This window comes from Populus euphratica, unplaced genomic scaffold (assembly GCF_000495115.2).
Source record: "Populus euphratica unplaced genomic scaffold, PopEup_1.0 scaffold3.1, whole genome shotgun sequence".
Lineage (NCBI taxonomy): Eukaryota > Viridiplantae > Streptophyta > Magnoliopsida > Malpighiales > Salicaceae > Populus > Populus euphratica.
In genome coordinates this window covers 950107-964557 of record NW_011499847.1, presented here as the reverse complement: position 1 = coordinate 964557, position 14451 = coordinate 950107, and the positions used below count along the sequence as shown (strand labels likewise).

The 14451-nt window shown below is 34.8% G+C and overlaps 3 protein-coding genes across 6 annotated transcripts; all 3 read left to right on the top strand.

Moving 5' to 3' along the window:
• The first annotated feature begins 1971 nt into the window (after positions 1-1971).
• On the top strand, positions 1972-7264 carry LOC105139821 (serine/threonine-protein kinase D6PK-like). Its single transcript, XM_011046433.1, has 3 exons — positions 1972-2168; positions 3136-5035; positions 6120-7264. Exons 2-3 carry the CDS (start codon positions 3339-3341, stop codon positions 6976-6978), a joined length of 2556 nt encoding a protein of 851 aa, XP_011044735.1. The 5' UTR covers positions 1972-2168; positions 3136-3338; the 3' UTR covers positions 6979-7264.
• A 573-nt stretch (positions 7265-7837) lies between these two features.
• LOC105139813 (low molecular weight phosphotyrosine protein phosphatase) lies at positions 7838-9906 on the top strand. The gene is made up of 5 exons (XM_011046423.1): positions 7838-8355; positions 8443-8578; positions 8668-8735; positions 8823-8909; positions 9575-9906. The coding sequence occupies exons 1-5, from the start codon at positions 7948-7950 to the stop codon at positions 9638-9640; spliced, it is 765 nt and encodes a 254-aa protein (XP_011044725.1). The 5' UTR covers positions 7838-7947; the 3' UTR covers positions 9641-9906.
• Positions 9907-11125: 1219 nt separating this feature from the next.
• LOC105139785 (protein BUD31 homolog 2) lies at positions 11126-13157 on the top strand. 4 transcript variants are annotated; one of them, XM_011046414.1, is made up of 5 exons: positions 11126-11233; positions 11493-11609; positions 11709-11896; positions 12640-12683; positions 12804-13157. In XM_011046414.1, the coding sequence occupies exons 2-5, from the start codon at positions 11516-11518 to the stop codon at positions 12913-12915; spliced, it is 438 nt and encodes a 145-aa protein (XP_011044716.1). In that variant the 5' UTR covers positions 11126-11233; positions 11493-11515; the 3' UTR covers positions 12916-13157. The 4 variants fall into 4 exon arrangements, with proteins under 4 accessions (XP_011044716.1, XP_011044700.1, XP_011044694.1 ...); XM_011046398.1 differs by having other exon boundaries at positions 12640-12775; positions 12896-13157; XM_011046392.1 differs by having other exon boundaries at positions 12640-13157.
• Positions 13158-14451: the final 1294 nt, after the last annotated feature.

The following is a 14451-nucleotide window of genomic DNA, read 5'->3' as shown; positions in this document are numbered from 1 at the left end:
TTCACTAAAAATTCAGAGAAGATTTATATAAATGGAGCTTGATATCCTTTGTGTTTGGGCAAACTCGTGTAAAAACTGTTGATGGGTAGTCAAAATTGCTTCTAGATTTTATTTTTTCATGGAAAAAAATACAAAATATATAAATTTCTAGTGTATGTTTTTAGAAATTAGAAGATAAAAAATCTTATCACTAGTTTACTCTTTATATTATCATCCAGATTTCATATTTTAGGAAAGATCAAGAGAAAAGAATTTATTATAAATACATTGATATAGATATAAATGATTTGCTTAAAAACTAATAAAAGAGCACTAACCTTACTTGCCTTAAAATACAGTTTTTGTTCTTGATGGGGTTATATTTGATAATAAATAAATAAATTATTAAATGTATTTTTTAAAAGAAATTTTGTTTAAAAAAGTATTAAAATAATATATTTTTTATTTTTTAAAAATTTAATTTTGATATTAATATATGAAAACAAACTAAAAATATTAAAAGATTAAATTTTATTAAAAAACAAATTTAGCCTGAATGCCAAACAGTTACTAAAAAAGTTGAGAAAAAGGTTCCTTGCGTCTAGTCCTCTTCATTTCATAATGACATTAATTAATTAGTTAACCAAACGAAGAGACTAAAATACACCTTAACGTAGACAATCTCCACCCACCACGCACAGCATTGGGTACCGCTCTTTTTTTTTTTTTAATTTGTTTTTTATATATAAATTCATACTGTTCTTCTCATTTTTTCCGCCATTTCAGAGAAAGAAACAGGAAGCTGATTGTTTGACATCCCCTTTAAAATGAATAGCATCTGACAACATGACGTGGCAGGCTGATAAAGTCGGAGTGCAGTTTACACGTTTAATGGAAGATAAACGAGAGTGGGATTCAAGGCTGAAAAATTCCGTGATGCTCAAAATTCTGGTAAGAGATATTCATATCGTTTTTTACTTGGTTCATGTTTTTTCATCTGTTTCTTTTTTCTTGTAATTTTTTATACTCTAATTATTGATAATTACATGTAGAACATTATACAAATTATTGACCATGAACACGCAATTTGTTCTTATAGGACGTTTAGATAATTTTTTTTATTATGGTATTGTTTATTTTATGATAAGAAATTTAAAATTTAAAATTTATTTACTGATAAGATGAATATTGAATAAATTAATGTCTTGTTGATTTTTGTGAAGGTTAAATTTTTTTATAAAAAATAAAAATATATTTTTTAATATTTTTATATTTTTTTGATGTGATAATATTAAAAATAAATTTTAAAAATAAAAATAATATTTTAATATATTTTTAAATGAAAAAAACCTTAAAAAAACAACTATAACTCCAATATTAGATGTGCTATGACAACCAATTAATTTGATGTTTTTATTAATAAAAATACAATTAATAATTATGATTTTTACATATTTGTGATGCATGTAATTTGTAAAAAAGGAGATTTTGTAATTTTTTTTTGGTATCATGATGGTAAGTACATCATTTTGTTTTATTATAGTTTTTCATTAATGTATTATTATTATTATTATTATTGCTATAATCATCCTTAAAATCAAATTGGAACTTAGTCACTATAATTAATAATTTTTGCAATGAACGTGTAATCAATTTAGTTGATGACATTTCAAAGTAACATCTTCCATAAATTTGATTAATTATTAAAAAAATACAAGAAATTTATTTTATCTTGCTAAAACAGAAGAAATCTTTACTATTCACCTTATACCGGGTTTTCTCTAACTTAGAAATCGATACATGACGAATTTATTAGAACAAAAAAAAAGAAAAAAGCATAGGGAAAACCTAGTAAGATTCTCGAAGAACAAGGACTGATATGCAACATGTTAACGAGTAAATATTTGAATGGCAAGCACGCGCTTCTATCGAGCTTGAATGACCGCTGACAAATGTTGTCATTAACAACGTTGTCATCCAATCACAACTCGAACAGAAGAAAAGAAACAGGAAGCTACTGATACTTCTCGTGATCATTTGCATTCCAACTTTTCTCTTTCCTCATTCACTCTCCCACCGCTCTCTCTCGTGCCCCAACTCCAACCCTTACCATCATCTCTGATATTTCTTTTCCTTCTCGCCTTCTTCCTGTTATCCAGCCGATGCTCTTCGTTTCCGATCCTTTTCAGGTAAGGAGTTTTCGTTTCTTTGTTCCTTTTTTTGGTGTGTGTTTGAACAGAACAGAGAGCGTTTTCTCGTACTGTTTTTGTTTCTGTATCTATTTTTGGACCATTTTTTTTGCATTGATTTTTTTTTTCCTTTCAACTCCTGGTTATTTGATATTTCTTCTTCTTCTTCTTCTTAATTCATGAAGCAAATGATAATATTTTTTTTTTTAGAATTTTGTTGGGACTTGGGAGTAATAATAATACTAGTTTCTAATCTGTAATTACACATTTTGAACTGTTTGGGTTGATTTATGTTTTTGTAACTAGACACATGGCGGTGGTTTTGAATTGGGATATTCAATTTTGAAGTGAAAAACCACTTTATTTTCTCGCCCATTTTTTTATTATTTATTTTTAATTTAAAAATCTAAGCATGTTTTGATACTTGAAAATACAAGCACGAGTTGACACAAAAACATCTTTCTGTTTGATGATTTAACATGACCAACAAGATCTAGAACAGTGGATTTGACAACTAATTGTATTTATTATATGATTATTAATTATTAAATGAAATGTTCAAATAAGAAATGAAAAGGATTATTGGAACGGGGAAACCTTTTCGTTTTGTAGCTATCCGAGTGTCTCAATTTTGGTTGCTTGATCAATGTCAGTCCCATGAATTGTTGGTAAAGAAAAGCTAAGAGGGCCAAGTGTAGGCACATCTTTACACTTTTGCTTAAATTAAAAGAAACCCTTCTTTTTATGGTCAAATAAGCTCTTTAACTTTTTTTTTTTGACAAATAGTGCCAAAACAAGTTTGGTAAAATTTGAATCATGTCTGCAAATGGGGTTTTGATTGATCTGATGAAGAACTCTGGATATTGAATTTATGGTAGAGTATTTTTTTAGTTCGGGTTAGTTTTTTTTTGGAGGGGGGGTTTATGGAATGAATAATTCTCTCAATGAAAATTGGTGATTGTGGCAGGGTTTGAATGCTCCTTTTTGAGGCTAGTGAATGGGATTTAACGGGCTGTTTGGATTAGGGGATCGTTATGTTTGAAGAGAATTTCCAAGGATATATGGTGTTCTTTCTGATATCTGTGCAGTTTTGCCTTCAAAATGTTTCTTTAGAATTGGGTTAATATAGTTTTTGGAAGGTTTGTTGTCTGTAGTATTTGAGTGAACACCATGGAGATGGATGCAGTGCCCAGTATTTCTGAAATTGTTGAATCAAATGAAGAGTTGGATTTTGAATTGAAAATGGATGAGAAAGCGAGGAAGCATTCTGTTTTAAAATTGGGAAATAGGTATTCTATTGAAGATGACATTAATCGTCTTTTTGAATCAATTGAGATTAGAACCTCCACTAAGCACAATGATGAAGTTGTTAAAGATGCTTTAAGGAAGAAAGCTATGAAGAGACCAATGAGGGTTGGTTCACCTCAAATGTCAGGAATTGGAATTTCAGAGCCTGTTAGTTTGAAGCAAGCTTTGAGGGGATTATGCATCTCTCAGGCGTCGGAGATGGCAGCAATGAAGCGATTATCAAGACCAACAAGTTCATCAAGGTCCTCAGAAGTGGGAACTATCAAAAGGTTGTACAGGGCAGTCGTAGTTGAGGCTGATGGATCTGGGCTCCCCATAAATGAAGGCAATGGAAATTTGGTAGAAATCTCTCTTGTACCAGAAAAAATCACATCAAATTCTTCTGAGAAGATGTTTGAATCCTCAGAAATGGTCAAGGCGGAGTTATCACATCAAACTCTCCATTCTTCGCGGGATCAGGTTGTTCCTCTGCCTACAGGGTTTGATCGTGAAATATCAAAGGAAGAAGTTGGAGAGCTTAAATCTACAGATTATTCATTTAACAGTCATGTTGGTGAGAAGCCAAAAGAGGCAGATGAGATTGCTTTGGCCTCAATCAAAGTTTCTGTAAAAACTCCAGTGCCAGAAGAGGAGAAAAACCATTTGCATGCTTCCTCCTTACTTTCTGTGTCTGGTTCAAGCCCTGGTCGTACAGTGAATAATTCTGTATGTAATGCTCCGTGCTTCATCAAGCCAATCTTCAGGAGCAAAAACTTCATTAAGAAGAAAGCTAAGCAGGATTCAGCTTCTGCCTCCAGCAGTTCTAATCCAAGTAATAAAAAAGTCAATAATGATCTGAATCCTAGTACAAGCAATTCGGACGTGACGCATGACTGTATGCTGGAGAGTGGGAGGAGAGGAGGTGCGAAAGCTTCTCCAGCTTCTAGCAGTACAAATCACAGCACCGAATACAATTCAGTCATTGCTGACACAAGTTCAGGCAGGCTGGGTTCTAGTTTGAATGGTGTTAACAGAACGAGATCTATATCGACAAAGGTTGATGAAAGATCAAGATCAAGAGAAAAGGGGGAATTCTCTCAAAGTTCAAAAAGTAGTATCGGTGACTATAGTAGTAGCACGAGTATTAGTGATGATAGCAATCTAAGCGGGTCTAGTCGTAGTGGCAGTCGGCCTCACATGTCAAAGGACGTGAGGGGGGAAGCCATTCGCCATATTCAGAAGCAGCACGGGAGCTTTTGTTTGAAACATTTTAAGCTGATCAAGAAGCTTGGTTGTGGGGATATTGGGTCTGTTTATCTTGCTGAGCTAAGTGGAACAAATTGCCTATTTGCTTTGAAGGTGATGGACAACGACTATTTGGCAAGCAGGAAGAAGATGTCTAGGGCCCTAACTGAAAGAAAGATTTTGCAGATGCTGGACCATCCTTTTCTCCCTACATTATATGCCCATTTTGTGTCAGATAAACTCTCCTGCTTGGTTATGGAGTACTGCCCTGGTGGAGATCTGCATGTGCTGCGGCAGAAACAACCTGGCAGGATTTTTGAAAAAAAAGCCGCAAGGTACTAATTTCTATTTAGGTTCTCGCAAATTTTCCCGGCTTAGGATTTGCAGCGTATTTTATTCGACTTAACAATCTTTTTCGCTGCATATTATGCAACTTGGACACCCTTCTCTCTCTCTGTCTCTCACTCTCTCCCCTTCACACACGTGGGGCGTTGGTGGGCACAAACTCTCTCTCACAGACGCATGCACACACACACACGCGAACACTTGTTCCACATTCATCGATCATCAATATGATGGCTGTTAAATTGTTTGTGCGTAGCATTTCATCCCTATAAAAAGAGGGAGGGGGGGGTTGTAGGTTGAAAATGATGGACACAATTGCTTTAAGATAGGTTAGTTTATGGGAAACCTGAAATTATAGTCAAGGCTGGGGACTCATAATCAATTGGGCTCTAGTAGCTGCCTTTCTTATGAATTTGGTGTGCCTTGATGGTAAATGGGAAGCAAATTAATGGAGCAACAGTCTTACCGGTACATGGTGATATGCAGCAGGTTTTAAAAACCAAATTCTTAGAAATGAATTTACGGGGAAGCTAGCTATAGAAGGTATAGTGAATGGATACATGTGAAGGTGTGCTGGTGATTTAATTGCCACGTCACATCACAATTTGGACAGCCAGCTTCTTGTGCTCCAAAGAAGTGGAGCACTTGATGGGGGCTCTTATCTAGGGAACGTCACCCTTCATCTCTCTCATAGCTGGAACATACTAAGTTTACCATGTGTTTTTTCAGAAGTTCAGATGCTGTTAACTGATCAATCAAAAGATGGAATGGATTGGTAGCCAGAAATTTGTTCCATGTCTACCCATACTCACGCACACAAAAAAAAGGGTGCTTATGTCCTTCCTATATGAATTGTGCTCCATCGTAGTGATATTTATGAAAATATAAACTAAAGAAGGATCGGCATTTAACTGCCCAAAACCAGTCCTGATTTGAGGAGCACACACTTGTAAATAACCTTGATAGAGAGGTGAATATACTAGAAGAGGTCAGAGGTCTGCTCATACTTGACTAATGTTAACTTAATTTTACCTCTTGTCTCTTCAATCCATCCTGACAAAATCATGTTTGTAGGTTTTATGTTGCTGAAGTCCTCCTTGCACTGGAGTATTTGCACATGCTTGGAGTTGTTTATCGAGATTTAAAACCAGAAAATATTCTGGTCCGAGAGGATGGGCACATCATGCTTTCAGATTTTGACCTATCACTCAGGTGTGCTGTTAATCCAGTTCTGCTTCAATCATCTACACCTGCTGAAGAGCCTGCAAAAAAGATGTCGAGTCCATGCTCTGAAGCTAGCTGCATTGATCCTTTCTGCCTCCATCCAGCCTGGCATGTATCATGTTTCACTCCAAGACTTCTATCAGTTGCTGCTGCGAAATCTCAGAAGTTAAAATCTGACCTAGCTGCTCAAGTCAGTCCGCTGCCACAGGTGGTAGTGGAGCCAACAAGTGCTCGTTCTAACTCCTTTGTTGGGACTCACGAATACCTGGCTCCAGAGATCATCAAAGGTGAGGGTCATGGCAGTGCTGTTGATTGGTGGACTTTTGGAATCTTCTTGTTTGAGCTGTTATATGGTAGAACGCCGTTCAAGGGCTCAGGAAATGAGGAAACTTTGTCCAACGTTGTGTCACGAAGCCTCAAGTTCCCCAGCAGCCCTATAGTTAGTTTTCATGCACGTGATTTGATTAGAGGATTGTTGATAAAGGAACCTGAGAATCGGCTAGGATCTGCCAAAGGGGCTGCAGAGATCAAACAGCACCCTTTCTTCGACGGCCTTAATTGGGCTCTGATACGGTGTACAATTCCGCCAGAGCTGCCTAAACACTGCGATGCTGGAATTACATCAATCACATTCTCTCAGAACAAGGACTGCACTAAGTTTAAGGATGTCAAGGATACAGAAGAGCAAAGAGTGTTTGAGATGTTTTAGCCTGGAATTATCTGATGTGAGAAAGGAAAGATGTTTGATTTTCTTTTCTTTTCTTTTTTAAAAATGAGGTTTCGCATCATTATTGTAACTATATATAACATATATTTATGGCATATAGTGTAAATGTAATTCTGAAAATTGGCGGCAACTTATTAAGTATGAGATATATGTATACCTTTAACTCTAGTTTAGAGTTGAAATGTGAAATGAGGGAAAGTAATTGAGAATGTGGAGGTGAAGAAGCATTGCTCTCTTATTTATCTGAGCATATCAGTCTCCCTGTGCAGTTCGCGTATCTTTTCTCCATGGTTTAACCATATTTCTGCTGTATTTAGCTGTCCGCAATTCCTTCATTATTTTAGCTTTCTGCAATTCCTTCATTATTTTAGCTTTCTGCAATTCCTTCAATCTTATTCTATTGACATGACAGTCAACTTACCATGGTATCTTATCTTACATATTCTTGATAAACCAGCATTTGTATATAGATTGATGTAGAAGGATCCAATGTTGGTCTCATCATGTTTTTAAAAGAGATTTTACGATGTTAAATTGTAATTATTAATATTCAAAATAAACACAAAAAAGAGAAACAAATAATTTTTAAGAGATATTTTTATTAGTAAATATCGGTGGATAGAATTTGAGGCTTTTATATATATATATATATATATATATGCATCACGTCGACAAAGATAGTGTATTTTTAAGATTTATTATTGTATTTTAAAGATCGTTTAGATGAAATATTTAATTTTAATTGATATGCAAAATAACATGAAAATATATTCAAATAAAGATTGTTTTTTTTAAAAAAACCCCACCCACATATCCATCACCAGCCCATTTTATTTTAAATCTACCTTTAGAAAATAGTTTTCGGCCATCCAAAATCCAACGCCACGAATCGCTCTGGTTCTTGAACATCATCGTCTCACTCGCAACACCTCCACACTCACGGGAGGAGGGATGGTGAGGACATCAACAACTACCCTGTACAGCAGTGCTACTAATACCACGTTTCCAAACCCATCTCTAAATTTACAATTCTGCCACAATGCCACCCAAATCCTCTCTCTAAAAAACCCACTTCCTCTCATCAATAAACAGCCATTTCTCCAATATTGCCATCATCATCATCAGAAAAACCCCACAAGCGGTGCTATCAATTTCAGGTCCTTAGTGATCAAAGCATCATCATCATCATCATCAATGGCTTCTTCAACAAAGATCAAACCTTTCTCTGTTCTCTTTGTGTGTTTAGGCAACATTTGTAGGAGTCCAGCTGCTGAGGGTGTGTTTACTGATATTGTTAAAAAGAGAGGACTTGATTCTGAGTTCAAGATTGACTCTGCTGGCACCATTGATTACCATGAGGTACACATATGTTTCTGAAATTCTGTTGCTTTGATTGTAGAGAAAGGATGAAAAATAGCAACATACTTGTTTTCGTGGTTAATAAAGGGTAATCCAGCTGACCCAAGAATGAGGGCAGCTTCTAGAAGGCGTGGGGTTGAGATAACTTCCATATCAAGGCCGATTCGGCCATCTGATTTTAGAGATTTTGATATCATTCTTGCTATGGACAATCAAAACAGAGGTACGAAAAATCCCCCCCCCCCCCCCATTTATTAGCTTCTTTAATTCTTTTGATGATATGTTGTTATGTTTGAATTGGTCTTTTTGCAGAGGATATAATGGAAGCTTTTAATAGATGGAAATTTAGAGAGACACTTCCTGACGATGCACACAAGAAGGTTAGTGAAAGACTTATAGGGCTTTGGTATGAATTTTAGCATAGAGGTAGTTTTGTCAAGTCTCATATGTTTCTCTTGTCTTCGCAGGTTAAGTTAATGTGTTCTTTTTGTAAGAAACATGAAGAAACTGAAGTCCCGGATCCTTACTATGGTGGACCGCAGGGTTTTGAGAAGGTAATGCATGAGCATTTTGAGTTAAATGGTCAGAGCTCGTATTGAAAATTTGTGAAATCTTGATAGAGTATTCAATACCAGGACTTAAGTTGTTTTAGTTTTTCTTCATTAAGCTGCATTTAGAACAATATGTCATGTGATTGAATTAGTTTATTTTAAAGACATGAAGTGAGATTTACTTCAATATAGATGCTGCCGCTTAAAGAGAGACCTAAGGTATACAGGCTTTCTTGGGTTACATTTTTTTTCTTTATTATTACCTATATTATTTCAAATCAGAAGCTGCCTCTTCATCGGACTGCTGATGTGCTTGCTGATCCTTCAATGCACGTTGGGTTATAGATCATACTTATGGCTTCCGGTACCTGTTACAGGATTGCTTTTCTTAACCCCCTACTTTAACTTCCCTCACCTTGTGACCCATGGTGTTGCATTCATGTAGAAAGTAGGCCGAACTGCTTGTACCTGATCTAAGTTTTAAACTCTTAATTTGCCTGCTTTGATTTTCTCATGATAGAAGCATTGACCATTCTGCACAATAGAAATACGCTTGTATAGACACAGAAGTTATCAAAACTTCTTAATTGATTACTGTCCATATCAGAAAAGAAACTCATGTGCATTTTATTTGTCAATAACCTCATGATATTTATTTTTTATCACAGGTTTTGGATCTACTTGAAGATGCTTGTGAATCATTGTTGGACAACATTTTGGTTGAAAAAAATTAACTTGCGGTTAAATGCTGGTTGGTCCAACCTTCAGCATCTGCACAATCATTTCATTAGTGATTTAAAGCAATTGCATGTTATCTATCACGAAGTAGATTAATGTCAAACTCCCATGGTCATCAGGGATTTGTTTTTGTCCCTCTTTCTTGTGCTATTACCAGAAAAGTTGAAGTGGATGTTGCTTTGGATGTTAAACCTGTAGTTTGTGCTTATGCAAAGGTAACGATTAATCTGGTTGTTGAGATCAAAATGATGCAGCCTTTACAGGACGATGCAGATCCCGAAAAATTCCTCTGTCCTAGAATATGATTGCCCAATATGAGTGCGAGATTTCTGGACTTGGTTACAATATCATTAGCCTCATCTATTTTCTGATTTGGATTTTGACTCGTGCTGTCTTCCTGATCGAACATTTCTGAGGTAATCCCAGTTTGTGAAAACATTTATGAAATTTCAATCTTTCATGAATTAGTTGCTTTAATTGGAACTAGCATGCCTGCTTTCGCGACAAGGATAAATGAGCTTTGCTTATTTGATACACAAACACAGATTCTCTGAGTTATGGCTTTAATTTCTTTAAGATGCACTTGCCAAGCCTTCAATCTGTGGTCATTATACAGGTACTACTGCCTCCTGGTACCTCATTTATAGTTACCTCTCCAAAAATTTCAGCCAGGGGTAAGTAAAAAAATTAAAAAATTGATTAAATTAAAAAAATTAGAAAAAAATAGCTGAAAAAACTTAATCGTAAAAAGAACTGAATAAATTTTTTAAAAAACTGATCGATTTGGTTTGATTTTAGTTTTATAAATCCGAAACAAAAAAAACAAAACTAAATCCAAATTAAAAAAAATAGAAAAAATTGAGCCAGATAAAAAAAAAACCTAGCCAAATAAAAAAAATCAAGCCAAATAGAACAAAACTAATTTGAACCGGGTGTTATTTTAAAAAAATCGAATTAAATTAAAATTAATTAATTTTATTTTTTTAATTTTAATTTAAATTTTTGATAAAAACTAAACCAAATAAAAAATAATCATCAGCATATTAGTAAGATGCTTTCCATCTCATAAATATTCAACTCTTTGTTTAATTGATAAATTTGATAATATATTCTATTAGTTATAAATTAAGTATAGATATTTTATTATTTTTTATGGATCATGAACTTTATTTATTTTTCATTTTCAAAGTAAACCATACTTCATGTAATTTTTTCCCTATTCTTTTCCTATTTTACATTGATATTTGAACAATTGAAAAGCGAACCAAAACTGCTCGAGAAGGATCAAAACTGTACAAGCAAGTATCTATTTCAACATACTTAAAAAAAAAAACACCCACGGCCAAACCCAATTTCGGATATGACACGCTTATCATGAGCCTCTCGTATATTGATTTTTCATCTGGAATAGTAACCATTTCAACCCAAAACCTTTATTTGTGGGCTGTGGTTCCATTATCTGGCCCAATTCTCTTTATGAAAAATAAAACCTTTAGTTTATTTATTTATTTACAAATAAAAAGAAATTTAAGTACAAGGTCACCTTCTTACGTGTTCTCGTACAAGCTCAAATAAAATCCAGAGCTGCGGTAAGCTCTCTTCGTCTCTCTCTCTCTCTCGAACATTTTTTTGTTTTTTTTTTCTGGTTTAATCACAAAATAATCCTGCTAAGCAAGCAAACAGAGGTCACTTCTTTAAACCCTAATTATTCAAAACATGATACCTGTATTTATTTCCTTATTTTTCGTTTCTTAAACTCAATTGCTAACCCTAATTCAGCTTTTATAATCATAAATTGACAATATTAAATGTAATAATTTTATTTTGAATTATATAAACTGCTTTTAGGTTTCTAACTAAGCAGTGTCAAAATGCCGAAAGTGAGGACAAACAGGGTCAAATACCCGGAGGGATGGGAGTTAATCGAGCCTACGCTTCGCGAACTCGACGGGAAGATGAGGGAAGGTTGGTTAGATATCCAATTATACAATTAATTTATTTTCTATTTTTTGTTGGTTGATTGATGGATTTTTATTTTTATCTTATATATATATGTTTTCGCAGCGGAACTTGATCCGCATGATGGAAAGAGAAAGTGTGAGGCTCTGTGGCCTATTTTCAAAATCACACATCAAAAGAGCCGATATGTTTATGATCTTTATTATAGAAGGAGTGAGATATCTAAGGAGCTTTATGAGTTCTGCTTGGACCAAGGTTATGGGGATCGTAACCTAATCGCTAAATGGAAGAAGGTTTGCTTAGTTTTTCGCTGTTTTTGTTTATGGCTTTTACTTTTTATAATTGCGTTATTGGTGATATTTGTTTTTGTTTGACAAATACTTGGCCTGAGTTTTGTAAGAAAAGTGATTGGGTTTGTAGCTTGTCGTGCATCTAATATGTTTCCTTTTCAATAAAATGCACTTCAATGTGTATGAATTTACGTGTCCAATGCATTAGGCAATGTTTGGTTATTATTTAGGATAAAAAAGACGGGGAGATAGTTAGGACAGAGGTGCATGTCCCCTTATCCTTAGGATAAAAATTCACTCTAAATTTCAGGATAGAAAAGATGGAGATAGTTAGGACAAAGGTGCATGTCCCCTTATCCTTAGGATAAAAAATCACTCTAAAATTGTCTTAGAGATACCATCTCTGTCCTTGTATAAATCAAATATGTTTATGTCCTTCCTATCCAGGGATGCTAACCAAATGCTATCTTAGTGTTCACTTCAATCAATGGTTTCAAATAATATTTGAATGAGTTTGGTATTTATTTGAGCTAGTTGCTAATTTAGCATGATTTGTAGATGAGCTAAATTGCAAGTTTTGGATCCTATATTTGGTTTGTCTTTCAGTTTGATGCACATGTGAGTTAGATTGCTTATCTTGAATTCTATTACTTTGCTTTTGGATTTGCAATTTTGAATGTGTAGTGCATTTGATCCATGAATATTTGAAAATCTGTTGATGTTGAGTTTCTTTGTTTGAATTACAGCCAGGATATGAACGACTGTGCTGTCTACGCTGCATCCAGCCCAGGGATCACAACTTTGGCACAACTTGTGTATGCAGGGTTCCCAAGCATTTGAGGGAAGAGAAGGTTGTTGAGTGTGTGCATTGTGGTTGTGGAGGCTGTGCAAGTGGAGATTGATTGCCCAGGGATCACAACTTTGGCACAACTTGTGTGTGCAGGGTTCCCAAGCATTTGAGGGAAGAGAGGTTTGTTGAGTGTGTGCATTGTGGTTGTGGAGGCTGTGCAAGTGGAGATTGATTGCTACTTTGTGTGAGCCTTCTTTTTTTATGCTACAACCTTCTGCTTATCTGAAGCCCAGGTGTGGCATTTGTTGTAGTAACTAATGTAGTACTCGATGCAGAAAAAGATACTCGGACGGCCACCTGAAGAAGAATGAGACTTTTGTTGTATTTAGTTATGCTCGTCATGAGCAGGCTGTGTTTTTCAGAGCCTACTTTTGTTTACTGAGAAACTGAAACTGATAGCGTGTGCAACCAAAACTCGCAAGGCAAAACATAATTTCTTCATGTAGGTTGAAACTAAGCATTTTGTTCGTAGTGTTTTTCAGACCTTGACCATAGGATGGTTGAACAACAAGCGAAACTGGTTAGTTTCGTGCCCTAGTAGCTAAGGTATATATTGTTCGGGCAAAAGGCTTAGATTATCTCGTGAAGGCTAAGCTACGCTTGACTCGCATTGTTTCCCCCGTTTCCTTTATTTATTTTTTTTTTTTTTGAATGTGTGTTTGTGTTCGGTTGGGGGGCTCTAATTAGTACAGTTTTGGACGCTGGTATGGCTGAGCCCTCTTGATAAAATCTTGAAGTGGGATGGATTTATAACTTCATAATTTAGTAAAAGATTGGGCTCATCAAACAACCCCCTATCCTCACGTGAAATTTCTAAGTAGGACTCAAAGTATCATCAGGCCTGGTGATTTCTGGAGCATGCTATACTAGGCAAATCTTGTGCTGCTATTGCTTTCATGTTTTTTCTTAATCAAATGTAAAAATATAATATATCAAAATAAAACAGGTTAGGAAACTAGTAAGTGTTATATACGAATGTACAAAATCAGAAACAAAAAGGAATATGTTTTCATGCATAAAAAATACAGGGAGATAGCAACTAAGAGAAAGGATCAAAGTATCACATCGGTTAACTAAGCTATTTAAGATTCAGAATGTGTCGAAGATAACCAATCAAATATTTTTTTATAAAAACGCAACCGTTGATGTAATTTGTAGTTGGAATATAAAGGCACCACCAATAGTTACTGAAACACATAAGAGCTATTAATAGAAAGTATACAACCTCAACAACAAAATAAACTTAGTCACCATTTAGTTAGGAGTGGTCTGCAGCATGAAAGTAGAATATTATATAGAATAAGGTTTGAAATCTCTTGAAGATCCTATCAACCCCAAACACTTTCCTTCAAAATTTGCTTGTTTTTTTTTTTTTCCCATATAAAGTAGATACTGATGCCTAAAAAAACTTTTTGCATTTGTGCTTTAAGATTGTTTTTTTTAAACCTCAGACTACTATACAAAATCTTCATGTTACTGCTAATTCGCAGTCAGGACTTAATCTTTTCTCACAAACAGGATGTCCATTTACATGCAAAAAATAAATTGTCATACAACTACTTTTTATATTGGCAGAACACACAAAGACGATCACTAAAAATAAAAGGCAACTTATCTTGAGTTCGAAACTTCTTTTAAATTGTCAATCATAAAATATAAAATAAAGAAGTGTTTTAACAGAGATCACTTTTTCCATGTAACTCTTTCC

Excerpts from the sequence above, each read along its gene's own strand:
- LOC105139785 (XM_011046414.1), top strand. The coding sequence starts at position 11,516 with ATGCCGAAAGTGAGGACAAACAGGGTCAAATACCCGGAGGGATGGGAG. Across the intron at positions 11,897-12,639 it reads TAATCGCTAAATGGAAGAAG|CCAGGATATGAACGACTGTG; the intron begins GTTTGCTTAGTT and ends TTTGAATTACAG. Across the intron at positions 12,684-12,803 it reads CTACGCTGCATCCAGCCCAG|GGATCACAACTTTGGCACAA; the intron begins GGATCACAACTT and ends TTGATTGCCCAG.
- LOC105139813 (XM_011046423.1), top strand. The coding sequence starts at position 7,948 with ATGGTGAGGACATCAACAACTACCCTGTACAGCAGTGCTACTAATACC. Across the intron at positions 8,579-8,667 it reads TATGGACAATCAAAACAGAG|AGGATATAATGGAAGCTTTT; the intron begins GTACGAAAAATC and ends GTCTTTTTGCAG. Across the intron at positions 8,736-8,822 it reads CTGACGATGCACACAAGAAG|GTTAAGTTAATGTGTTCTTT; the intron begins GTTAGTGAAAGA and ends TTGTCTTCGCAG.
- LOC105139821 (XM_011046433.1), top strand. The coding sequence starts at position 3,339 with ATGGAGATGGATGCAGTGCCCAGTATTTCTGAAATTGTTGAATCAAAT. Across the intron at positions 5,036-6,119 it reads TTTGAAAAAAAAGCCGCAAG|GTTTTATGTTGCTGAAGTCC; the intron begins GTACTAATTTCT and ends TCATGTTTGTAG.